Genomic DNA, 27,988 nt, shown 5'->3' on the forward strand with positions numbered 1-27,988 from the left:
GCAGTGCATTCCTGCTGTGAAGGCCCTGTGCTAAGGTGTGAGGATCATGGGCTCTGGTGCTAGACTGCTTGTTCTTGGATTCCAGCTTCTGACGCTTCCCAACCCTGTGACTCAGACAAGTTACTTACTCTCTCCAGGCCTCAGTTTCCTTGTCTGTATGATGGGGATAATAATAATACCTGCTTCCCAGGGTTATTGTAGGATTAAACGAATTCATCCACATAAGGTCCCTAGAATGACAATTGTACAAATCAATCCTCACTAAATGTTATCAATTATTATTCTTAGACTTTGTCCTCTGCATGGAGGTTTAGTTGAGGACATGACATCACAGGATGGGATAGAGTTACAGGATGGAGTGGGGTTCCCACACTCTCTAGAAGAGGAAAATCCCACCTATGTGCTCAGAGATTGGGAACTCTGTTAGGCCCTAAGCTCAGAGGCTTCTTGATCTGATAGTATAGCTGACATTTTTCATGCCTACTTGTGAAAATTCTATTTCATTGGGGGGCCAGAAGGTCTATGACCCTCTAGGGAGCCAGAGAGCACTTGGTAGGTGCCTGCTCATCAAAAGAATCTCTTTTCTCTGCAAATGAATGCTGGACTAAGGAAGGTAACCTCCAGCCCTCTTTCTTAGACCCTGGGTAGATGGAAGGAAAAGGCAAAGTTTAGGTTATGATGAAATGGGGGACTGGAGTCATGGAACAGAAAGAACAGAAACCTACAGTAAGGAGTCTGGATTCTAGTTCCAACACCATCACTATATGCAGGCAGATCTATGCTCTCGTTTTCTCATTGCAAGTTAAGTAATTAATATTTTTTGATTTCAAGGTGTTCTTTTATGAAGAGCATTTGAGATAATGAGTATGGGGGCTTTGAAGAAGAAAAGAGAAACATATGAAGGATTAGGGGGTTCTTGAAATATCTCCAGAGTCCCAGCCAGGCCTAAAACACAAGGAGAATCTGAGCTTTGCTTTCCTATTTGGTTTCCTTGTCAGGAAACCAAACATTGCTGGTAACATTAGCCAGTCTTTTTCTGCCTTAATTCTCAAGGATTGCTGGTGTCTATTTGTCTCGGGGCTGGCTTTACATGAGGCTCCTTCATCATCAGAACTACTGGCTTCTTGCTCATCTTATTGTCTGGTAGGCAGCCAGTTGACCCTTCATATAGATCTATAGTCAGATTATTTTTCCTTCCTTGGGAAAGGAAGGAAACATGTGATCATTAGGATTCCAGAGAGTTCCAGAGGCGGGATAGGTGTTTCCAAGGACAAAACAGTGTGACTCTGAAGTAAGAAAAGGCACAGACTCTGTCCTTGGGGGAGATATATGTAACGTTAGAAGCTGTGGCTGTGAAGTCAGAACTGATTTCAAATATGGGCCTGTTTCCTCATCAATAGAATGGGGGGTAATGATGAATAATGTCAGTCTTGGGGGATTGTTGTGAGGATTGGATGGGGTAATGCAGGAAAAGCATTAGTAATGTGGTTGGCTCAATGAAAGTTAGCTGCTAAGGTCAAGGGGGTTACCTAATGGCTCTGGAGCCAAGAGAAACACAGAGTAGTGTCAGATTCAGGACAGTTATGCCTTCCAAGAGTATAATATTTTGTGGTTTATAAGACCTATTCTCGTGCAATATCTTTGGCTCCAGAACATTTATGTGAGGCATTATCTTCATGTTATACATCAAGAAATCAAGGCCCAGAGTTCATATAATTTGGAAGCACTTGGGCGTGGCCTTAAATTCAATTGACTTTACAGTCCCTTTGCACCACACTAGGATGGAATCTGGGAAGGGGGACGTCATAGAAAAAGACAAGATGTTGGAATGTATGTGGCATTTGGATCAAACAATAAATATTCTGCTTTGGTTTTAGTAGATGTTTATAATGGGAAACAAAACAAAACAAAAAACTTTGGAGAGGTAAGTTGCAGCCAGATTGTGAAGGGCTTTGAACACCAACCTTGTAAGTTTGGACTTCGTTTTGTGTACAATGGAAGTTTTGAGCAGGCACGCCACCCGTAAGAATTTAATATAATTAATTGTGAGAAGGGCGGAGATTGGATGTAGGAATACAAGAACAGAAGTAAGTGACCTTTTACCTGTTAACTGCCTGATTAGTTAACCCTGCAAGAGTCTACTTATAATAACATTTCCTTTTCACCTTTACTGTGTTAATCCTCTCTGCCTGAGTCTCAGTGATGAGAGCTTCCTCCTAGAAGGAGAAAAGGGAGAGGAGGAAAGAGTATAACAGTATCAGTTAAGAATAAGTGTGACTGGGTGATAGAATGCCTCTAAACAGTGGCTTACCCAAACTAGAAGTATATTTCTCCCTCAAATAGAAAGCCCAGAAATGGTCCATGAAGAGGGGGTCATGGTCTACTATGCTGCTTCCTCAGCATGAGGCTGCTGCCTCCTGAACTGAGCTGGTTGCTCAAGCTCCAGTTGTCAAGTCCCCCTTCCAGCCAGAAAGAAGGATGAAGGGAAGCAGAAGGACATGACCTTTCTCTTTAAGGACACCTACCTGAGGGCCCACTTAACACTTCCTCTTGTTTCCTATTAGCTAAAGCCTAATCACGTGACTGAGGAGGGAAGCTAGGAAATGTAGTCTGTAATGCAGGCAGCCATGCACCCCGCTGAAAATTAGTGCCATTTCTAAGGAAGAAGGGGAAGAAGGATTTGGGGGATTTTTATGTTAGTTTGTTTAAGGCAGCCATAAGAAAGTACCACAGACTGGGTGGCTTAAAAAATAGAAATTTGTTTTCTCACAGTTCTGGAGGCTGGAAGTCTAAGGCCAAGGTGCCGGTAGATTGGTTTCTCCTGAGGCATTGGCTTGCAGACACCTGCCGTCTCATGGCTTTGTCCTCACGCAGTCATCTCTGTGCACACTCACCCCTAGTGTCTCTTCCTCTTAGAAGGATGCCAGTTATATGGGATTAGGACTTCACACTAACAGCCTCATTTTTTATTTAATCATGTACTTAAAGAACTTATCCCCAAATATGGTTACATTCTGAGGTCCTGGGGATTAAGGCTTCAACAAACAAATTTGTGGGACTAGGCATGGATAACAATTGAGTCCAGAAGGGATGACCCATTGTCTGTGGTATGACATTTAGGGACAGGTCAGGCTTTTCAGACAGAGAGTGAGGGGGGGAATTGGTGCGGGGGGCTTCAGTGATGCCTAGAAACCTCTTCTATATGCAGGCTGTCTCTGGTTATGGTTGAGTACTTGCTGGCAGTGTTGGGGAGCATTGGTAGTGCCTTCTAAGGGCTGTTTGGGAGGATCTGTTCTATGCCCCTCCCTAGCTTCTAGTGGTTTGCTGGCAATCTTTGGTGCTCCTTGCCTTGTAGAGGCATCATCCTGATCTCTACTTCCATCTCCATACAGTGTTCTCCCTGTGTATGTGTCTTTCTCCAAATTTTCCTTTTAATAAGGACACCACTCCTTATTGGGTTAGGGCCCACCCTAATGACCTCATTTTCACTTGATTACCTTTGTAAAGACTCTATCCAAATAAGATCACACATTGATGTACTGGGGCGTAGGACTCTAACACATCTTTTGTTTGTGGGAGGGGCACAATGCAAACCATACTAGGCTCTGCAAAAGTAGGAAAAGGGTCTTTTTCCATGTCTTGATTGGGGAATATGGATGAATCTGAGACCACCCCCACATACAGGAATGCCTGTGATGCTGTTGCAGTGCAGGACCCTAGACAGAGCTGCTCCATGCCAAAATGGACAGATTTGGAGTGGGCAGTGGGCACTTGAATCTCGTGCAGCACAGGCTCTTATTAAAGGAACAAAATCCATTCAGACTGGTTCAATTAAAAGTTGTGCAGTATTTATGTGTATGTGAGGAGGGGGTAGGTATATTTTAAGGATCAGGGGAAATAAAAAAGAAATCCAGGAAACATGAGAGGCAGGTGTCTAGAAGGGTCTGAACTGCGACCACCCTGGAAACCTCTGTCCCCCTTCTTGTGGCAACCCAGCTTCTCTTAACACATCAGCACTATTCTCTTCTCTCTCCTCACCAACTCCTTCTAATTCCATCACTCATTCATAACTTTGATATTCTGATAACATCATAATAGTGGCCCCAACATGTCACCCACCCCAACTCTGCATGACTTTGCAATTCAAGTGTCTACTGAATCTTTTATCCATATTTATTTGTTCAAAGGTCTGAGAGAGGAGATCTGAATAGATGGACTCACATTTGCCAAGGTAATAATCAAGGAGGAGGGATAGAGAGCATTTTTCACTCATTAACTTGTTCAGTCATTTACTCATTCATTCTTCATTATTTCTTTTTTTTTTAATTTTTTTTCAACGTTTTTTTATTTATTTTTGGGACAGAGAGAGACATAGCATGAACGGGGGAGGGGCAGAGAGAGAGGGAGACACAGAATCGGAAACAGGCTCCACGCTCCGAGCCATCAGCCCAGAGCCTGACGCGGGGCTCGAACTCACGGACCGCGAGATCGTGACCTGGCTGAAGTCGGACGCTTAACCGACTGCGCCACCCAGGCGCCCCCATTCTTCATTATTTCTTAAATATTTATTGGGGATTTCTTATGTGCCAGGCCCTATGCTAGACAAGGAAATTACTAGAATTAGACCAATATGGTTCCTACAGTGTTGGAGCTTATAGTCTAGTGGGAGAGATAAAAAAAAAAAAAAAGGACTTTATGGAAAAATCAATAAACATATAATTACATTATATGTGCCAGTGTAAGAAAAGAGTTTGTTCCGTGAATGAGAATATTGGAGAGAAGGGTCTGAGAAGGCCTCTGAGGAACAATGGAGGAAAGAATTCCAAAGGAAACACTTGGAGGGATCTTAGTACATGTATCTTTGCTATGGAGGCCAACTATATCTTGGACTGGTCCCTAGAAATTAGTCTGGTGCAACAAAAACAACAACAACAACAACAACATGTATTGGAAATCTGATTCCATCCTAGCATCAATTCTTAGGTGCCTGGCTTTCCACTGGCTAAAGCATCAGCAATTTGGGATTGTTCAGAAGTGTCTGCTCTTTGAGTCCACTAAAGAGATGGTCCTAATCCCTAGGCTTGTGAGAGCTTCATCAGTTAGTGGCTATCTTGTTCCCAATCATAGTGTTTGTATTTGAATGAACCTTAACAGACTGTTTACTAAGCTCTGCTTCTTCCTGAGATCAACATCCTTATATTGCTGTTGTATGTTGAGGCAGGCAATGTAGTCACCATAATATTATAATTTCTGGATCTTTGGACTTTTGTTTGTTTGTTTGCTTGTTTTTTAAAGCTTACAGGTCTTTAATAGTCAATTACACATGGGTGCCACAGTCTGTGTTCTGTAGCAAATGTCCTGGAAATGGGAAAGGATAATGCTCATCACCATCCAAATCCAGAGGAATCTGGGTAGAGACACTACAAAGGTTCCCTTTAATAGGCACTTTCTCCCATCTTCCTACTTCATTTAATTGATGTGAGTTAAAACACAGTAAGGCTGAGTTTGTAAGCCTCTTAAGTCTTACTTGGTTTTTAGTTCTCTTTGGAGAAAGTCATCTCCTGTGACCTCAATAGGACACTGTCAGCTTCTGCACTAGTTTAAAGCTACAGTCATAGAAGCTGGGGTTGGAAGGGGATATGACTTCATTTCTCACTTTGCCAGACCCCTTTCTAGACATTACTCCAGGGCACTTAGAGTTTACCTGACAACACATGATCCCGTGAATCCAAGCCTAAACTAAAATGGTAGAAGGAGACAGGTAGACACTGTGACTTGCATAGATGCAAGATCCAACACAGATTCTGAATAGAACAGATGTTGAGCAGTCATTTGTTGGACTGGATTGAGTGGTGGCAATGCCAGGGCTGAGACACCATGATCAGCATGTTGGGTTTTGGCAGAGGGACAAACATAGTGCCAGCTGAACCTATAGGATTTGCCAAGGAAGTGGGAATTTGCTGCTTGCCTCACTAGTTGTGTCAGTAGAGAGTTGTCTCAGGAAAGAATGTTCTGGGTAGAATCAACACTCAATGCAAAGGTCGTGAAGAGGGTACCTCTCTGATGTGTGGGAGGTCCCTGTGGCTGGAGGAGAATAAGCAAGAGGCAGAAGAGTAGGAAATGAATTCTCTGACGGGAGGTTGTATTGAGTAGTGCCTGGCACATGTTGCAATGACTTCAGCTTTTACTCTAAATGGAAGGAGGTGGGACACTGTAGGGGTTTCAGTAGAATTGCAGAATGTTCTGAGTTGTTTGGAAAGGATTATTCTAGATGCTTTATGATGGAGAGAGGGGAATTAAATGAGGAATCAGGAAGGCCAGTCCAGCAACTACTACAATAACCCAGGCAAGAGATGGTGGTGGCCCACACCAGGGAGGCAGCAGTGGAGGAGGTGAGATTCGCTTAGATTCTGGATGTGTGTGTTGTAGGTGGAGAAAATGGGATTTTCCTCATAGACTGGAATTAGGTATGAGAGAAAGAGAGGAATCAGGAGTGACTCCAAGGTTTTTGGTATGAGCAGCAGGGAGAATGGAATTGCATATGAGACTTCCTTACTTAAACTGTTGATCTGAGTTATCCACAGTGTCATAAATACTAACATTGCTCACCTTTTTTCAACATGGTACATTTACAGGGCACTTGTGCTACCACATTTAACCACCCTGTGAGATGGGTACTTTTATCATCCTTTCACAGATAAGGAAATGGAGGAGCAGAGACCTTCAGGGTCTCACTGAAATGCAAACTCTTTCAGGCAGTTTCCTTACACTTCATTCCTGGAGGAACCTCTTCTGTTTTACTGAAGTACTCAGTTTTCATCTTTTAGTTATGTAACAAACTACATGTCACTTCGCCCACTGGATAGCATATTGTCTGAGGGCAGAGCTCTGTTTTGGGGTCAACTTTGAGTCCATCCAGCTATAAGGCACTAGCAAGAACATGCTACATAAGAGAAAGTAATTGTTATTGTAACATGGGACCCCTTAGGAATCCAGTGGACGCTGTAAACCTCCTTCTTGCAAATCTGTACGTGTGCCGTTTTGCATTACAATTTCATCACGGCCCGTCCATGAAAGTGAGTTAAGTAAGAGCCCGGTAAAAGTACTCAGTAACTGTTTAGTAAACCAATACAATAGACACAGCTAAGGCATTCTGCCCAAGGTATAAATTTTTGGTTTTGGGAGCTGTGAAGGAGAAGAAAGCTGTTTTTATTGCCTATTCATATCAATTAAATTCAGTAAGCCTGTGTTAAGTGATGGTCCTAAATTGGGTATTATGCTAAGTGATGGTCCTGAGCTGGTTTTGATAAAATCACAGTCCCTGCCCTCAGGAAACTTACAATTCAGTAGTAATCTCTCTTTCTTCTTTTTGTTCAAGGCAACAAACAACACCATTATTAGTACTAATGTCTCCATTTCACAGGTTGGGCACGGGTGCACCTTTTGCTTCATGCTACCATAGCTCTTCCGTCACCTTCATCATATTTCATTGCAGGTTCATGTTGAATTATTTGGCTCTTCCCTAGAATGTAAACTCATGATATCAAGACAATGACTCTTGCTCTTCTCTGGCACAGAGCAGGTGCTCAATTAGTAATTGTTAATTGGATGGATGGGTGGGTAGGTGGGTGGATGGATGAGCAGGTGGGTAGATAAGTGGGTAGATGAATGAGTGGTAGGGGTGGGGTTATGGGTGGCTTTTCACTATCTGGTGGTCTCATAAGATTCGGATGGACTGAGTTGCCCCGTCTTGCCTTCATCTCCTTAACCCTAACCCTTTCCTGTCAGGAGGCTGGGTTCTATGAGAGCAGTACAGCAATGAATGGAGTATTCTTGAACTCTTCCTCAAACATATGGACCCCTGTAGTTGGCCACTGTCCCCAAACTCAAATAGAGTCACCCTGGGATTTTATTCACATGGTCCAGCTGTCCCTCATTGGGACTATGTCCACATCACACCAAGCCTCACCCCCTTCCTCCCTGCCCTTACCACCTTTATTCTCCACCTACCTCCTCAGGGGCTCTCACTCCATTTCTCCCCCTCGCCCTCCCTCTGCACCTCCCTCTCCTTCCAGTCTCACCTCCTTCATGGGGCCTCTCTTCATGAGTCCTCTGAGACTCCACAGCTGCTGTCCACAGCTTAGCCTTTTATTTTTAAGAGTTTCTTGTTTTTTTCTGGGTTAATTTTGTCTCTTCAATTAGATTTTACAAAAGCTCCAGGACAGCAGGAACTATCCCCTCTCTTCTCACTTTTCTAACTTGCAGGATCCAGCAGAGTGTCAGACACTCCCTTCCCTGGAAGTGAGGGGCTGAAGAAATCAGCCCTTGGTTTCATCATAAAGCCATTCTTCCAACTCTAGTGTGTGAGTGTGTTAATATAGGAGAGAGTGTGTGTGAGTGTGTGTGTGTACCTACAGCAGCCCTGGAAAGGAGAGTGAATCCCATCATGATGTTTTAGAGTAGTGCTTAACAACTTTGACACTATTGACATTGGGGCCAGATTCTTCTTTGTTATGGGGCTGTTCCGTGCACTGTAGGATGTTTAGCAGCATCCCTGACCTCTATCAGCTAGATGCCGAAGCTCCTTCACCTCATCCTCTTACCCCTCCAGACTGTGACAACTGAAAATGTCTCCAGACATTGACAATGTTCCATTGGGGGCAAAACTGTCCCTAGTTGAGAATCACTGTCCTTAGTTAGAGAACTCATGGCAATCCCACCTTTCTCTTGTTAGCTGAGCATGTCCCTTTGGCTTACTAAAAATGGAGTACAGGGGCTCCTGGGTGGCTCAGTCGGTTAAGCGTCCGACTTAGGCTCAGGTCATGATCTCGCAGTTTGTGAGTTCGAGCTCCATATCAGGCTCTGGGCTGACATCTTGGAGCCTGGAAGCTGCTTTGCATTCTGTGTCTCCCTCTCTGTCTGCCCCTCCCTTGCTCATGCTCTGTCTCTCTTTGTCTCTCAAAAATAAATAAATGTTAAAAAAAAATTTTTTTTAAACGGAGTACAGTGATAGGCACTTTGGCTTCTTCTTGGCTGTGTCGTCCTGGACTATTCACTTGATCTTACACTACCTCAGTCTTCTCATCTGTAAAATGGAGATGACAATGATTGTACCCAAGAATTATGGTGAGGATTAAGTAGGTGACTATGGATAAAGCCCTTGGAATAGTGTTTACTGCACAGAAAAGCTCAGTGGAGGTTGTAATTCCTCTGTCTTCTCCTGGTCAGTGGAGGATTACTTCCTCCTTGGTTACCTCTGGCTGTGATTCTCAAACCTTATTCAATACCATCACTGGATGTGAGCTCTGGCCTTGCTGCTGGAAGCTTCTGCTGGGTCATGGCAGTTGCCCTCCCTGATGCAACATCAGGATGTTGCCTTGGTGCTGAGCCTGTCAACACCTTGCCCAGAGACTTCAGGCAAAATGCTTGTGCATTTACAATGAGTGTGTTTCACGTGAATTCAAAGTGGGCCTGCCAGTAGGTGAGTACTCCCCTAGGTTAGAGACCCTCCAAAGTCCAGCTCAGGGACTAGAGAAGTGAACTCAAGGCAATTGTATTATTTTTCTCCATTATTGTTTTTGCTCCTCTTATGTATCTACTTTTCCAAACTCTATTATTAACACTTGGTATTTGCTGAAGCTTTTACTTTCAAACATGTCAGCAAAGAGCAGGGCCCCAGGTGAGGTATAAGTCCACCCTAAAGATCACAGAGCACTTGGCTGCAATCAAATTGGCAGCTAAGCTGAATCAGCATCTCCTGAAGTAATCTTAAGAAATTCATGAAAGAGTTTAACCAGAAGAAGGGGCATACCTGCCCTTCATGTTCGCATCCCTTCAGTTCAACAGTATTTATTAAAGCTCTGTAAATATTGATTGAATTCTACTGTGGGAACAACACTGGGAATTCAGTGGTCAAAAGGCAGACTCAATCTTCACCCTCACCGAGGCTGGAGAAAACAGGAAATGAACAAGTCTAGTATATACTGTGTGTGTATATATATACATATATGTAAATATATACCTACACACACACACACACACACACACACACACATACACACACACACTAAATTGTAACATCAGAAATAGGCTGGTAAGGGAAGCAAGAACTTTGGACTCTGATCTGGGCTTGAATCCACTTTTTACCACTTTCTAGCTGTGTGGTCATGGGCAAGTTCCTTAATCTCTGAGCTTCTCACATGTTACATGAAGATAATAGCTTGGAGGATTACTGTGAAGATTAAATGCAGTGATACTAGTAGAATGCCAGGGATTTTATCTGTCTTATCTGTCACTATAACCCCAGGACTCAGAACAGTACCTAGCCCACAGTAGGTGCTCAGATGAATATCTTTGCAAAAATCATATATGCTTGGTAGATAATATATGCCCAATAAGTGTTTACCTTTTTTTGGTGGGCAAGCAGTGTGTGCAGTGGTTAGAAAGCAGACTTCTGGATCAGTCAATTGACCTAAGTTATGAGGTGGATAAGTTGTTTGCCCTCTTTGTGTCTCAGTTTCCTCATCTATAAATCCAAGAGAAACATGTACTTACCTCCTAACATTGCACAAACTACAGCGACCCCACCCTAGTTGTTTCTGTGCACTGCATGCTATAACAATGGTGTTTACTTTTTATTTCTCTCAATTTGGGTTCCTGATGAACTGTGTATCTGAATATGTTTAAGTGGAATTGGTGGCTAATCAATGGGTTCTATTTCTAGGGTTGTTGAAAGTCTCACCTGTCTCAAAGTAGCTGTTTCCACTGGCTTGCCAACCCACATTTCCAGTATCAGAGTCCTCATTGGGTTTAATGAGCCCAGATGACCTTGGTACTTTAAACATCCCTTTGATCCTCAGCTATAAGTATTTTGGTTTGAGCCGGCTTGTCAGTAACCAACTGCTGCCTTGGTTCTTGGGTATAGTACTTTGATGGAGGAAGAAGTCAAATCCTTCATGCAGATGTGTCCGTATTCTCCAGTGTCTGGAGACCTTATATGAAAGGGGAAGCTAGAATGGGTGTCTCTGGGAATCCTGCCACCCACCACTTTTCCATCTTCCTTGGGTAGGCATGGCTAGGGTGGGGCAGGCTATGATTTTAGTGGCTTTACTTATTTTTTGTCCTATATCTTCCTCATGTTTTTCTGCCCCTTTCATCCTTCATTCAAAAGTTGACAGTGGTTAGGCCTACAGGGAATAGGGAAAAAGGTGATCTGTTTCTACACTGGTCAGAAGTAACTCAAATGAGGATCATAGATAAGCAATCAAACTTTAGCAAACAGTAGCATTCTTGTTCAAAGTTTCCTGTTAGTCATTTAGAAAATTTAACAGAATAGGGTATTGGTATGCAAAGCCACTTCCTTGTCAGTAATGTCTGATTTTCCCCAAATGGAGTCTTGAGAATAGAGGCCCTTATGCAAACGCAGAAATACATTTTTAAATTAAACAGCAACATCAGTTACTTTCATTTTCATACAATGTGCGTCTTTGGAATGAATACAGACCTTCATGTTGAATACCATGTTTCAAGATCTCTCCAAGACATTTTCTTAAATTGATCAATTTGAACCTTCTAATCCGATGAAGCTGGGCAGAGGGTGAGGAAGGGATTCCTAAGGAAAGATGGAGAGGAAATAGGGAACAAAACAGTCTCACCCCACCCTCCTAATGTCTGATGGACAGACCTTATTTGCTAGTTCCTCAGAGGCCAACTTATTTTGTGGATGGGATTCTTCTGTTAGAAATCTCAGTTGCCTCCATGGCCCTGCCCAGGTCTGTGACAGACATGTTCTCAGCCAAATTTCTGGGGTTGGAGGGAGCAAGGAGTGGGAGGGTCTGAGTTAGAGCACCAGCAAGCTGGAGCAGGTCCAAATGTCAGCAGGCTGTGTGGGGACAGGGTTTGAAATCAGACCAAGTGTAAAGGCAACAGAGAGACATGCTATGTTTATGCAGGAGAAGAGATTCCTGAGTCCCCTGAGGGCCTTCTCAAGGTCTGGTTTTGAACAAAGGATTAATTTTATTCAGTGTTGACCAACAGTGTCATTTGTTGCAAACTGCAGGGAGACAGATTTAAGGTGACCTAAAGAAGAGCTCTGAAGGAGTTCTTCTGAAAAGATTGCTTTAGGAGGTTTTATAATGCTAATAAAGAGAAAAATGATGACCATTTATTGAGGACTTACTATGGCCAGACACCAGTAAATCCTTTGTATTTTAATCTCAGCTGAGCTTCCTAAGAACCCTGCAAATTAGGGACTATCATCTCCTCCATTCTATGATTGGGGAAAATGAGACTCAGGGGTGTGAAGCTGCTCCAGCAGCCTTCCACTGGCCCTTACAGTGACTTTGGGTGGATTACAAAAATAATACCCCTCCCCTGCCCAGATCACAGGTTGCATACTAACCTCCAATGGGTCACCCCTTGCAGGGCAAACCTGTATAATCACATGCTGTGGCTCTGGGCTTGAGGCCAGAGCCAATAAAGGGCAAAACTAGGCCCAGGAACCACATCTGCGTGACTCCAGATAGACTCTTGACTCCCAAGTTTTATCGTCTCTCAGGATCGAGATTTTCCGTTACTATGAATACCTACAAACACTGGTTGGTCCCGTGGTGAAAGGGCTGATTTGTATAGGTGTTTGGACTAAATAGCCTCTAAGTTTCTTCCTTTTCCCATAGAGAATGTGGCAAGACTGAAGCGTGAAGCAGGGTCTGGTGAACACCTGAGTACCTGCCATCTAGGTTCTGTGGGGAGGAAACAGGTGCAGAGAATGAATAAGGCACAGGGCTGGGTTAGAGTCCTGGCTCTTACTGCCAACAGGGTAAGAGGAGATTATGGGTGAGCCACTCAAACCTGTACCTCTGTACCTCATTTTCCTCATCTGTAAAATGAGGATAGTAGCTACCTCGTGTAGTAGTTATGAAGACAACACAAAAGGACAATTGAGAATATGCTTCTCTGGGACACAGTGAAACAATATTATAAATGCTTCTTTTTTATGTTTGAGGAGGAATCTGATCTCATTTCTTCTCCAAGGCTCCTTCACTGATATGATTACTGCTTTCACTCCATCCATAAGTTTTGTGAAGTTGTGTTTTCATTTTCATTTGTCTCAAAATATTTTCTAATTTCCCTTGTGAGTTCTTCTTTGATACCTTGTTGCTTAAGAGTATATTGTTTAGAGACACCTGGGTGGCTCAGTTGGTTGTACAGCCAACTCTTGATTTTGGTCGGGTCATGATCTCACAGTCCTGAGACTGAGCCCTGAGTTGGACTCTGCACTGAGCGAGGAGTCTGCTTGAGATTCTCTCTCTCTCTCTCTCTCTCTCTCTCTCTCCCTCTTCCCCTCTCCTGCTAGTGTGCACACATGTGCTCTCTCTCTCTCTCTCTCTCTCTCTCTCTCTCTCAAAAGAGTATATTGTTTGATTTGCACATAGTTGTAAATTTTCCAGTTTTATTTCTCTTATTCATTTCTAGCTTCATTCCTCTGTCATTGGAAAAGACACTTTGTATGATTTCAGTGTTTGTAATGTATTGAGATGTGTTTTGTGGCCTAACTTATGGGCTATTCTAGAAAATGTTCCATATGCATTTGAGAAGAAAGTACATTTTGCTGTTGCAGGATGGAGTATTTTGTATATGTCCTTTAGGTCTGGTTATTTACAGTATGGCTCACATATTCTATTTTCTTACTGACTTTATGCTTACATGTTCTGTACATTACTGATAGTGGGACATTGAAGTCTCTGGTTATTATTAGCCTCTGCCTAGTTCTCCTTTTAATTTTGTCAGTGTTTGCTTCATACATTTTGGTGCTGTTATTAGGGACATCTGTTTATAATTGGTATATCTTCTTGGTGTGTTGACCCTTTTGCCAATATATGATACTCTGTCTCTTGAAACACTTTTGACTTAAAGTCTGTTTTGTCTAGTATTACCATACCCACTACAGTGTTTTTTGTTACTATGTGCAAGGAACATTTTTTTCCCCATTCTTTTACTTTGAACCTAACTTGTATTTTTGGATGTAAAGTGAGTCTCTTGTAGATAACATACAGCTGGATCATGGTGGGGTGTGTGTGTGTGTGTGTGTGTGTGTGTGTGTGTGTGTGGTTATTGTTTTATAATCTTTTTATCAATCTCTGCCTTTTGCCAAGACAGTTTTATTCATTTACATTTAATGTAAATACTCATAAGGAAAGTTTTATTTATAACATTTTGCTACTTGTTTTCTATGTATCTTACATGTTTTTTTGTTCTTCAATTCATTACTACATTCTTTTGTGTGTAATTGATTTTTTCTAGTTTACTGATTTGATTCCTTTCTCATTTACTTTTCTCTCTGTTTTTTGCTTATTTTCTTAGAGGTTAACCTGGGGTTCACAATTAACATCTTACCATAATAAGAATATATTTTGAGTTAATACCAATTTAGCTTCAATAGTAGACAAAACCTCTGCTTCTGTACAAATCTGTCTCTTCCCTTTTGTTGTTATTGTCACACATTACATTTTTATACATTGTATATATGTGTGTATTATAGATTTTATAATTATTATTTTATGTATTTGTCTTTCCAGTTGTCTATTAGTGATGGACCTCTGTTTCTGTTTATCTCTTAACTTCTCCTTTATATTTGAAGAATAATTTTTTGAGAGATAGAATTCTTGGTTGATTTTTTTTTTCCTTTTAGCACTTTATTTATTTTTTTTTTTATTTAAAAAATTTTTTTTTTTCAACGTTTTTTATTTATTTTTGGGACAGAGAGAGACAGAGCATGAACAGGGGAGGGGCAGAGAGAGAGGGAGACACAGAATTGGAAACAGGCTCCAGGCTCCGAGCCATCAGCCCAGAGCCTGACGCGGGGCTCGAACTCACGGACCGCGAGATCGTGACCTGGCTGAAGTCGGACGCTTAACCGACTGCGCCACCCAGGCACCCCTTCCTTTTAGCACTTTAAATATGACATCCCACTGCCTTCTAGACTCTGTGGTTTCTAAAGAGAAATCACTTATTAATTTTATTTAGGAGTCTTTGTACATGATGATTTGCTTCTCTCTTGATGTTTTTAAAATTCTCTGTTTTTTTTTTTTTTTTTTGACAGTTTCACCATTATGTCTCAGTGTGGATATCTGTGTTTATTTTGCTCAGATAGCACTGACCTTTTTGGGTCTGTAGATTTATGTCTTCCATCAAATGAAAGTTTCTGGCCATTATTTTTTCAAATATGCTTTCTACTCCTTTATCTCTCTTTCCTCTAATTATGGAATCTCCCATTGTATGAAGTTTGTGTGCTTGATAGTATCCCACAGGTCACTTAGGCACTGTTCATTTTTCTTTATTCTCTTTTCTTTCTACTTCTCAGGCTGGCTGATCTCAACTGACCTACTTTCAAGGTTATTGATTCTTTCTTCTGACTGCTCAAGTCTGCAATTGAGCCTCTCTAACATTTTTTATTGTATTTTTTAGCTACAGGATTTCTATTTTATTAGTTTGTCATTTCTATCTATTTAATAATATTCTCTATATTATGTGACATTATTCTTTTGGTTTTACTTAGTTATTTGCCCATAGTTTTCTTTAGCTAGTTGAGCATAAAGACAATTGATTTAAAGTCTTTTTCTTATAAATCCAATGTATATCGTTTGTGAGGAATTTCTATTAATTTCTTTTTGTTCTTCTGTGAATAGGCCATACTTTCTTGTTTGTTTGTTTGTTTGTTTACATGCCTCATAATTTTGTGTTGAAAATTGAATATCTTGAATATTATAATGTGCTAGCTCAGATGTCAGATTCTCTTCCTTGTCAGGGCTTGTTGTAGCTGCTTAATATAGGATATAATGGTTTGTTTGTTTAATGACTTTTCTAAAGTACTTTTGTGAAGACTGTATTATTTGTTGCAATATGGTCACTCAAATCTCCAAATGCCTGGAGTTGAAATGAAAAGAAATCTGCTGTTTGCAGCTGGACTCTGTATGTGTGTATTGGGGCATACTTTTAACACTTAACCAGGCCACTTGCAGCTCTGCCTTAGCCTGCCTGCATTTCCTGACAGCATGGTGCTTGAAGGTCAGTCAGAGTTGAGAGTTTACGGCCTTCTCCATCCTTTATTAGCATGTCCAACCATGTGCATAGCCTTCCAGATCCCCTGGTATATGTGGGTATTGTTCAATCCATATTTATCCATATTGTAGTAACTGTAACTACTTTATTCCTTTCTGTGGCTAAATAATATTCCATTGTATGGATAGACTCTTTTGTTTATACACATGCCAGTGGGGGGAAGACAGAAGAGTGTTAGTTAAGCAGGGGAGTGATATAATCCCATTGCACTGACTATTGCTCTGGCTAATGTGTGGCGATTGGATGGAGGGAGGCAGAGTAAATGTGGAAAGGCCCATGAAATGGCCATTGTTCTGTCTCTCTAATCCCAGTGGTCTCCAAACCAAACAGAAGCTCATTGCTGATAAATCATGTGACCAAACAGGGCAGATAATAGATTGAGCTAAATGAGAGGAATCCTGAGTCCTCCTGGTAGTCTTACCATTGACTTAATTTACTTCTACTCCCCTCATTCCTCCAAAGCATAAATAATAAACAATAATAAAGGACAAGCTCATAGCTCTAATCCTTTGGGGAGCCCACACACAGGTCAAAACAGACAACTACAGTTTCTTAGAACAAGGTCCTCTCTGCTCCGTCTGGCTCTAGAAACCCACACAAAGGACACAGAATACCATTTTCAAGACCACCACTGAGGTGGGGAGTAAGGGTAAGTTAAAATGCCGGAAAGCTTTACCAGGTTTCAGTTGCCTTTTTCTTGATTAAGCATTTTCTTGATGTAAACTTTTGACTATTTTCTAGGGTTCTGATACAGTTGATTCTGACAGCTTTTGTCAGATTTCTCATTACTTCTTTGGAGGGACAGGCACGTGGAGTTCCTTACTCTGCCATTTTTGCTGAAGTCACCTGAAGAAGTAGTTTTTGAATACATTTTGTTTTGTTGACATATGAGGAAACTGAGGACCAGTGGGAGAGGGAGTAAATTGAGTTGCAACAGTTGCTACCCCATGGATGAATCTTGAGGACACTGCTGAGTGAAAGAAGCCAGTCACAAAAGACCATGTGTTATATGATTCTATTTGTATGCAGTGCCCAGAATAAACATATCTGTAGAGACAGAAAGTAGATTAGTGGCCACTTGGAGCTGGGGTAACTTTCCGAGGTGATGAGATTGTTCTAGAATTAATCACGGTGATGCCTGCACAACTCTGTGAATAAATTGTTGAATTATATACCTCAGATGGGCAAATTGTATCCCAATAAATCTATTCCCAAATAAATAAATAAAATCCCTCCAGCTTCTCATTCTCTTGGAGTAAAGCTTAAACTCATCACAAGGCTGTGCGGGACCTGGTCCCTACTTCTTCAGCCTCATCTTGTATCACCTTTTCCTCTCGTATCTTACTCCATCCACAAAGGTTTCTTTTGATGTTGTCTGAATATGCCAAGTGCCTTCCTTCCTCAGGACCTTTGCACATGCTGTTCCCTCTTCCTGAAATGCCCCTCCCTTAGTGTCCCCACAGCTGAACAGCTCAATTGCTTTGTGTATCAGCTCAGAGAGGCCTTTCCTAAATACCCCAACAAAATGTGATGTGCCCTATAACTCTATACCAGGCTCTATTGTTTCTCTTTCACATGTATCATCTTTTGTAAACTTATATTTATTTCTGTGTTCACCAATAGAGTGAGATCAGTGCCTAGCATGTGCCTGGCACATCATAGCCACTTACTGAATATTCACTGCATGAATGAATGATGACAACATTCTAGGATCATACTGTTCAGCCTCCTGAGAGACTTTCTTTAAATCAACCCACATGCATTGTGTCTTATTCTGTTCTTGAAGACCTACTAAGCTGGTGGTTCCATTTTTAGCCTTTGGAAAGTAGGCTGCAACCCTAACATGGATTAACAATGTGGCCTGGTCTTCACTTAGCAAGTGATGCTGAGCACGGCCTACGCACTGCAATGATATGGCATGAGGTCATGTTCCAAGGGGTTAACGGAGGTTCTGACAGCACAGAGGGGACTCTGACTACTTCACAGCCAACTACTGCCCCCAGGCACTGATAATGGAAATTGGGAGACAGCACATCCTTGGATGTCAGGCTATTGTCACCAGGAGGGAGTAATTGGGGAGCAGCAAGTACCTCATCATGGTGGTTGAGAATATGGAAGTTAGATACTGATTTTCCTGTCAGTTCCTGGCCTGATGATTTTCACCAGATTATTTAACTTTTCAGCACCTCTGTTTTCCATCTGCAAAATGGGATCACAGTTTATACCTCACAGGGTTGCTGTGAGAAGGGAATGAGATGTGCAGAGCACTTGCCTGGTGCACTGTGAGAGGTCAACCTATGGTAGATGATATAAACAGCGTTCTTGTCATGCAGACTGGAGTGCAGAACTTGTGCTGGGAGAGGTCAGGTTTGGTCAATGAGTGAGGGCCTTTAGCAGCCAGGCTGGGGCTGCATTCAGTCCTGTGGTAGGCAGTGGTTCTGCATTAGTCTTGTTAGCCCATGTAGTCTGCATGGTGTTGGGTAAACTCAAGGCAGGGAAAACAGGGAGGAGCAGTGATTATCAGTATCCAGAAGTCTGACCAGGCTGCCCCTCTCTTCTGTTTCACAGCCATATACAACTTCCAAGGGAGTGGAGCCCTCCAGCTCTCCCTGCAGATTGGTGATGTGGTGCGAATACAGGAGACCTGCGGAGGTGAGTCACTGGCTCGGGTGATCCAGGGATGCCAGGACCCCTAGCTGATGGTGTTGGGATGCCTGCAGCATATACCCAGCACCTCCAGCCCTCTCTTGGAACCTGGAGCTATGTGTGGTCTGTTATGAATTTTGATAATATTAGTAATTTGAATGTACTGAAAATAATGCTTTGTTATTTTAGGAATTTATGCTTAGTAGCGAAGGGCTGACTGTGTGGTTTGATGTTTGTTGTGCTGTCCATTTGCCATAGCCATGGGGCTCTTAGGGCCTATGACACCCACCTTCTTTCTTAGTATCAATACTAATAAGGTTATAAAGGGAAATCAGCACTATTAGGGGTTTGAAGGGCTTAGGAAATTATACCCTTGATTCCAGGAGAACTGATATGCACAACTGTGTGGTATAGGCACTGTGCCTGGTCCAGGGAGCAGTGCTCACACCCTGCACCGAGCTGGGGGCCCTGTCTTGGGCAAAGTGGCATCTCTTTCTTCCCACAGAGGTGCCATTCTCTTGTGAAGCCAAGCGTGTATTGGGCTGTGTTTACCCATGGTGGTGCTGGTGGTCGTAGGGGTACTCTTTAAAACTTGCACAAAAGCTAATGGCCTTGGACCTGTGACTTAGGCCATTATGAATCAATATATCACCTATGTCACTGATAAAATTGATATTGGGAGTGTGGCTTGGGTGTAATACTAAAGAAACTTGCCAATGTGTCGGCCACTCTGAGCCAGACTCTCCCAGTCGTCACTGGCAGAGCAAGACCTCCACAGTTCTCCCCTTCCCTGGGCCTGCCACTAACCCGACTGTGTGGAGAGCATATGTCCTTCCTGTAGCTGGGCAGAGGAAGAAGAAAGAAGAGGTGAGTGGACTGAGCACCCAGGCCCATCCCTCCCTCCCAGCTAATCCCTCAGGTGATGCTCTCCTGTGCTGTGATGGGAGTGAGGGGTGGGCAGGAAACAGGTGTGCTACTGTGAAGGAGAGCCCCTCCAGGGGAAATAGCCAGCCAGAACAGAGGTGCCTATAGAACTAGCCATCGTTGGATGCTTACCAGGTACTGGGGGCACTGTGCTAAATTCCGGACAATGCTGACATGCAAGTCTAGTTACTCCTCACAGCCACCCACAGGACAGGTCTTATCTCCAGTGCCAGATTAGCTGTATGTAACTTCCAAGGCTGTTCTGCAGATTGGCACACAAGCATACACAGCACACTCACAGATACGCGTACACACACATGCAAACATACACACAAGCATACACACACACACACATGCAAACCAAAAAGCAAACAAGCAGAAAAGCTTTTGTGAGGAGGAAAGAATTTGATATTTGATATTTCAAAACAGCTTTAGCCGGGTCATCATGGGAGAAATGAGAACTTTGTTCACCTTCCTTACATTTGTCTTATCCTTTAGTGTTATTGTTATTTTGGGTTGTATGTGAGGTGAAACGAAGCACTTTTTAGAGTCCAGGCCTCTGAAAATCCCAGTCTGGCCCTGTTAAAACCTTTTACACACAGAGTGAATGGGACAGGGGCAGGAAGGAGAGTATATGGTTCCAACCCCCTTGCCCCCTTCCACACTGCAACCCATCTTTCACAAATCTGGTTCTACCCAGTGGCAGATAAGCAAACTGTAAGTATCCAGCAAGGTCAAAGAATGAAAATATAAACAGATGACAACTCTCCTCACTGTGTCTCCCATGCTGCTGAATGCTAATCCTGAGAAACAGGCGTGAGTCCTCACGTCTGCAAGTCAGGAAACAAGACTCAGGGAAGAGAAATGACTCGCTGAGGGTCACACAGGAGTGTGGCTGTGTTTCCCTCCCCATGTGTATAAGCCCACAGCCTTTCTTTCACTCCACAGCTACCAAAGCAGTGAAAAAACCTGGTCATTATTTGCCGCATCCCACATTTTGAGATTCAGACAAGTATTTTCCGTTTCGTTTTCCTGGAGAAAGAGCTTGAGGCCAGTAAACTGACCACATGGGTAGCACACAGTCAGAGCCTTTCATTCCCTTGCCTGGCCTGGTGCCCGACCTTCGGAAAGGTCACACTTGATGACTCAAGCCACCTTTATTTGTCTTTGGGATTAGTGTCCTTGTTGCTAACCTCTTTGGTTCTGGTTTTCCTCTTTTAATTCTATTTTATTAGTTTTATTTTAATGTATCCTGGCAAGAAGCAGCCACGTTGCCTTTCTGGAAAGAGCTGGGCATATTAATTTAGCGAGTGATTGCCAGTTCATGAGTACTTTGAAAATGTATATTCAATGTTCAGAAGTCTGTTAAAATGATTCTATTTATCTGAAGCATTGGTATACAAATTATTAAGACTCATCATGCATGCATCCATATCCATAGGGAGTTTTCAAACTGGAATTTATGGGATCTTAAGGTTTCCCTGAGGGCCTTGGACAGCTAAAGGCTCTGAGATCAGGTTCGGTGTTGTCTGCTTTGCAGATGCGAAGTTCTGCCTATGATTCTGATTGAAAACCTGTTTCTGGCAAACATAAAAAGGTGAAAACCACAGTGTCAGTCAAAAATTAGTCAAGGTGATGTAGTAAAAAGATCTGGGGGTGTGCTCATGAGACCCTCTTATAGAAACCTAATTGAAAAATAAAATCCAGCCAATTGAGAGATGAATCAAAATTTCATAAAACAGGAAGTAAAAGGCTGTGATAAAAAGAAATAGTGGTGAGCACTGAGTCTAAATGAATGAATTTATAGAGATTGATATTAAAAGTCACAATATTTATGACTACCAAAAATAATGTTAATGTTAGGGAAATGGACAATGTAAAGAAAAAAAAACACAGCACATAAAATTGAGCAGTGAGGAGTAGAAGGGAATAGATTAACTTTATGATATTATCCTAACAGAGAGTTTGCCAATATCAGAAATTAAACAGAACAATTAAAAACTTATAACCACGCCAATCTTTTAATGTATTTCATAACTATTTTTAAGGAGTTTTCAGGATTTTTTTTGTGTAAAGAAGAGAAATTTATTTAATTTTATTTTTAAGTTTTTATTCAAAGTCCAGTTAGTTAACATGCAGAATAATATTAGTTTCAGGTGTAAAATACAGTGATTCAGTACTTTCGTACATCACCCAGTGCTCATGACAAGTGCCCTCCTTAATCCCCACCACCTATTTCACCCATCCCCCTACTCACCTCCCATCTGGTAACCATCAGTTTGTTCTCTATAGTTAAGAGTCTGTTTCTTGGTTTGCTGCCCTCCCTCTTTTTTCCCCTTTGCTCGTTTGTTTTGTTTCTTAAATTCCACTCATGAGTGAAATCATATGGTATTTGTCTTTGACTGACTTATTTCGAGTAGCAAAATACTCTCTAGCTCCATCCATGTTGCTGCAAGTAGCAGGATTTCATTCTTTGTTATGGCTGAGTAATCTTCCATTGTATGTATATGCCACATCTTGTTTATCCATTTATGAGTCAATGGATACTGAGCTATTTCCATAATTTGGCTATTGAAGATAATGCTGCTATAAACTTTGGGGTGCATGTATCCCTTTGAATCAGTATTTTCGTATTCTTTGGATAAATACCTAGTAGTACAATTGCTGGGTCATACAGTAGTTCTATTTTTAACTATTTGAGGAGCCTCCATACGGTTTTCCAGAGTGGCTGCACCAGTTTGCATTCCCACCAACAGTGCAAGAGGATTCCCCTAAGAAGAAACATTTAATCAAAGTTTCAACATTTCCTTCAATTTCACTCCATTTCTTTTTCTTTTATTAAATACAAATAAATAAGATTAAGTTTGGTATTTGAGATTTTTATTTGCATAATATCTTTACTATATGCTAATTTTTATGAGAATTTTTGGAAATGATATTTTATCTATTTATCCATCTGTTATTCTGTGTATATAAATATAAATGAGAAGTTGACTAAAATGATGTTAATAGTATTTTTCTTTTTATGGGTAATGGGATTCAGGATGATTCTTTTAGCTTCTATATTTATACTTTCCTGCTTACTTTAAATTCTTTGTAACAGCCCATATCTATTTTAGACAAAAAAGATAATATAGTCTTTAAGATGTGAAGCACCCATCTCCAGATATTAGTAATGATTAATTCTAGGTGGTAGGAATGTGAGTGGTTGTTAGTTTATTTTTTGTACTTTTCGATGGTTTTTAAATCCTCCCCACAAACAAACAAACAAACAAACAAACAAACAAAAAAGGAGTGGAAAGATCATGAGCTTTTGAATCAGAAAGTTATTCTCTGCTCCACTACCCACTAGTTGAATGGTCTGGGGTAGGTGGGCTTCAGTTTTCTTACCTGTGAAATGGGTTACCATTGTCTGTTCTTAAGGTTGTTATGAGGATAACACGAAAGTAGAGAAGCTGTCTAGCACCATGCTAGACTCTATGTTAGAACACTCTTAGGTGTTTTGTGTTGATTAATTCCATCCTTCCCCCCATTATATACAGCCACATGGAGACTGGGAGGTATATCTGTCTCCAGTATAGCCCAGGGAATCTGGAAGCTGGCTCCTGATTGCCTGGAATAGGTGAGGCCAGCCCTTCCTTGCCTGTACTAAATTTAATATTTTGTTCTGTTGAAAATTCAAACAGTTCAGAAGGGTACCCATTGTTGCTAAGCCTTAGATATCCTAATGCTTATTTTTTGGTCCATAGTATATCTCTCAGGCTGCCCTTTTTACCCAGAGGTAGCATAAACATTCTATGTTCTGATTTTAGATGTGGAAAATACATGTGTTTATTGAGCAGTCACAAGTCCTTATGGGAGGATAAACATAAAAAAAATCAGTGTTATTTTTCCTCATTTACTTCCTTCAGTCATATTTGGTTGACATCTTTCCTGATATTTAATGACATTTCAAAAGAAGATTTCAATCTTATATCCAGTTTAATGCCTCCCCTCCTTCTCCAGCTTAAGCAAGGCTGGGGGTGGGAGGGAGTTTAGGGTGCTTTCTTTCCAAATCTCTGTCTTCCTTGATCAAATAAGCCCAAAGATCAGCCAGTCCCCTGCATGAATAGTCATGTAGCTGGGGTATGAGATGCCAAATGTCCCTAGCTGTGAATCTCCTGGACTCTACCCCTCATGCCTGGATCTGGCTTGTGGGTTGGGGAAGCTATACCAAGCGCTCTGAAGGCAGTGACTACCACCTCCAAAGACCCCTGTGTCTCTCTGTCTGTCTCTCTTTCTTTTCTGATGACATACACTATGGTGGGGGATGGTCTTTGGGGAGGAATCCTGCTTGTTTAGACTCTTCTTTCTAAACCCTTCAGAGGGACTAAATGCCCCCCCCTAGAATTATTTGCTATCTTTCTGGAACAACAGGTCAAGTCTCATTCCATCTACTGATAAATACACTCGTGGCCCGATCTTAGTGGGAAGAGAATGAAATTTCTGTACAGTAGCTCCCAAGGAACTTTTGAATTTTGTTCACCGGTAAAATGAAACAAAGGGAAGGTATGAGGGAGGAGGCCAACATAGTTTCTTTTGCTTTTTAAGGTAAGGCATAGCTTTGGTTGTTTCCTAGAAATGGGACCACACTGTGCATCCCACTCTGAGATTTGCTTTTCTCACTTAAAAATATTTGGAGCTCTTTCTAAGTTGGCATGTGTGCATTGCCTCATTCTTGTTGGGCTGCCAAGAGGTTTGCAAAGAGAATTTTGAATCTACCACTCGCAGAGTAGGGTGGACCCGGAGCCATGTAGCAGCTTCCGTACTAACAACTCCACTGAGAGTGATCAAAGTTCTTTACTGTTAGGGTAAGAGAGGGTCTTGATGAACATTTGACAGGGCATCCTTTTAAAGTGCCACTCTGCAGGGAGATGTCCCTTTGTTTGAGTCTGCTTTAGAGACAGGTCCTGTGAAAGTGAACTTCTCTTCTGAATGAGGGTGAGGCAAAATCATCAGTAAACTTCTATTTTGTTGAATTTGAAGCATGTGTCATTTACTTTGTTGGGACTTCACTGGGGAAAAGTGATGGTATTCAAAATCTGTAGGTTCTCAGGGCGCCCAGGTATCTCAGCCGAGTAAGTGTCTGACTTGTTTTCTGCTCAGGTCATGATCTCACAGTTTGTGAGTTCGAGCCTTGCATTGGGCTCAGCTTGATTCTTTCTTTCTCCCTTTCTCTCTATCCCTCCCTGCCCTCAAAATAAATAAATAAACTTAAAAAAAATCTGTACGTTTTGTAAATAAAATAGAAAATATGCCCTGCCAACTTTCTCTGGTAGTGGTTGTTATTGATGATGATTTTTGATTTTTAAAAGAGAGAATGGTATTTACTAATTTTGAACACTCACCATATGCCAGGCACTGGACAAACTCTGAATTCCTTATCTAACTTCAGCCTTATTAGACAGACACTATTATTATTTCCATTTTACAGATAAGAAAACTGAGGCTCAGAGAAATGTCTAAGATCACACAGACAGTAAGTTGTAGATCTCCATACAAATCTGAGCTTTGCTTCCAGAGAGCACACTCTTAACCACTGATAACTGCTAACTTATATCTGATGTTAATATTATACAGGAAATCAAAATCATACAGGAAAGTAAAATACATTCAAGCAATTGCCACTCAATAAACAAATATTAAAATTTGCAATGTTTACTTCAGACTTCAAGAAATAAAAACTTTAGATGCATTTGAAACCCTCTGTTTATCCCTCCTCTATTCTATTCTTGTCTTTTTGTCCATACTGTAGGTAATATTTATCCTGAAATTGGTGTTTTCCTCCCCTCCAAGGTTTTATACCTTTACTAGATGGTTTACTTCATAATCATATTTTAAAAATAGTTTTGTAACACCCTGTGGGGTGCATGTTATTTCCCTCATTTTATAGATGAAAACATTCAGGCTTTAGTGACATGACCAAAAATTATGCTGCTTATAGATAGAGAGAAGACTGGATCTTTAGGCCACCGATTTTTTTTTAATGTCCTGGAATATTTAAAAAAAAAATTTTAATGCTTTATTTATTTTTGAGACAGAGAGAGACAGAGCATGAGCGGGAGAGGGACAGATTCAGAGTGAGCCACAGAATCTGAAGCAGGCTCCAGGATCTGAGCTGTCAGCACAGAGCCCAATGCAGGGCTCGAACCCACGTACTGTGAGATCATGACCTGAGCTGAAGTCGGACGCTCAACCGACTGAGCCACCCAGGCATCTCTATCCTGGGATATTTTTAATCTCTCCTCAACTTTCTCCCTACTCTCCACAGATGCTAGATGATTAGAGAATTTAGGTACATTTTGTTTTAGTATTTGGGATGTGGGAAGGGAGGACAGTTTGAAGAATTGGTACTTTCTAACTGTCACGAAGAATGGTAAACATTTTCATTTTCTCATCTTCCCCCAGGATGCACTTTGTGAGTTCCCTATTAAAACAGAAGTGCTTATCTCATGGATAGGGTTGCTATTATTTAATAGGAAAATGTGTTCAGCCTGGGGGCAAGTCCTGGGATATGGCAAGTGCTGTGTGCCTGCTTTTGATCATGGTGTTCATTGTTGTGCATTTTGCTATGGATGCCAACTATTGTTATCTGGCTGGTCAGGTCTTGGAGTACAGCCAGATATAGCTGACAGATGACCAGATTAGGGAGCCGAAATCAGGAGTCATGGAAGTCAATGGCCCAGCAGAGGTGGAGATGTCAGAAAAAAGTCCTAAGGAGAGCCCTGATGCAGTCAATGCATTATAATTATCTTGCAAGTGGAGGTGGTAATAAGCCCTTCTCATCAAGGATCACAGGATATTTATTTCTGAAAGTACTTAGCCCAGTGTCATGTACATAGTAGGTGAACCATCAGTGTTGATTGAACTTGAATCTTGGAAACAGAACATGTATGCTGGGTAATAGTCAATAGATTCCTTGCTCAGGAGTGAGCTGAAGTTCTAAGAATCAGAAAAGCTACCGTAGGTAACTGAGCCTCAAGGGTCTGAGCAGGCAGAGTTCCTGGACCAGGGATTCAAGGGATCCTGATCATGGAGATCCTGTCATGGAGAAGCAGATGTGCGCATGAGCTCTGGGTAGGGACTTTTGGTCCCTTGATTGTTTTCCTAGTCTCTGGTAGATTTTGGTGGCTTTGGCCATCAAGTAGATTCAGGTCACTACAACTATGAGACCCTTGTCTGTATTTGTGCTCTAAGAGAACTTTTTCTGTATATGTACTCATCACACAGTGGCTAATGTGGCAGAAAAGCATTGAGGGCTGGCTTTGAAGCCATACAGATTTGCCCTTGAACCCTGGCTGTGTGATTTGGCTCAGTACATCAACTGACTTGAATTTCAATTTCTTCATCTATAAAATGGAAATGATGATACTTGGCTCATAGTATTGATATGAGGACTAAATGAGAAAATGCATGTACAACACTTAACATACAGCTTTGCCTATATTAAGCAATCAAAAAATGGTGGCTAGTAATATTCCAAAGATGTTCTTATTTAGTTGGTGGCATGGGGTAGAACTGCAAACAAAGGAGTTGTTATAGTGCACGACTGTGGGGTGTCATCTCTGTGGAGTCAGATGCTTGGGTTTAAATCTTAGTTACATCACCGACTAGCTGTGTGACCATGAGCAAGCTGCTTAATCATTCTGTGACTCTCTATTTTCATTTGCAAAACTAAGGCAATAATAGTATCTACTCTATAGGATTATTGTGAAGATTAATTTATAACTTGAAAGAAACAAAACAAAACCTTTACCAGCATTGACGCTATTGCTAATGGTTAATTATTCCCAGTAGTTATGGACAGATTATTAGGAGTGTAAACATAGAATGTGATGCCTCATGATGTTTTCCAGCACTGGAAGTATTCAGCTGGAAAGTAGCTTAGTAGGGATATAGTTTTGGGGATTCAGATATTGAGAGGACGGAAATATTAGGCAACCATCATACTCCTTCCTGCATCAGACAGGAAGCGCAGTGTGATGGCCATGTGCATTCAAATCCTGACATTGTCACTTATTAGCTGTGTAACCCTGGGCAAATTATTTAACTTCTCTCTGCCTCAGGTAGGTCATTCTTTTGTAAAATGGGATAATTATAGTTCCTACCTCATCGTGGTCACGAGGGTTAAGAGACTTCATACATGAAGAGTGCCTAAAACAGTACTTTATTCCAAACCGGAGATTCCTTTTCTCTAACTTTTTTCTTCTCTCCTTCCTTTTCTCCTTCTCTCCTTCCCTTTCTTTCTGTTTCTCAAAAT

At 41.6% G+C, this 27,988-nt stretch overlaps 1 protein-coding gene across 3 annotated transcripts in view; it reads left to right on the plus strand.

The window, feature by feature from the left end:
* DOCK2 (dedicator of cytokinesis 2) overlaps nt 1-27,988 on the plus strand; it is a 417,694-nt gene that overhangs the window by 1,705 nt on the left and 388,001 nt on the right. For all 3 annotated transcript variants that reach the window (XM_058723143.1, XM_058723150.1, XM_058723158.1), the window contains exon 2: nt 18,688-18,771. In XM_058723143.1, the coding sequence (XP_058579126.1) occupies nt 18,688-18,771 (84 nt within the window). The remainder of the gene's footprint in view (nt 1-18,687; nt 18,772-27,988) is intronic.

Source organism: Neofelis nebulosa, chromosome 1 (assembly GCF_028018385.1).
Source record: "Neofelis nebulosa isolate mNeoNeb1 chromosome 1, mNeoNeb1.pri, whole genome shotgun sequence".
Classification (NCBI taxonomy): Eukaryota; Metazoa; Chordata; class Mammalia; order Carnivora; family Felidae; genus Neofelis; species Neofelis nebulosa.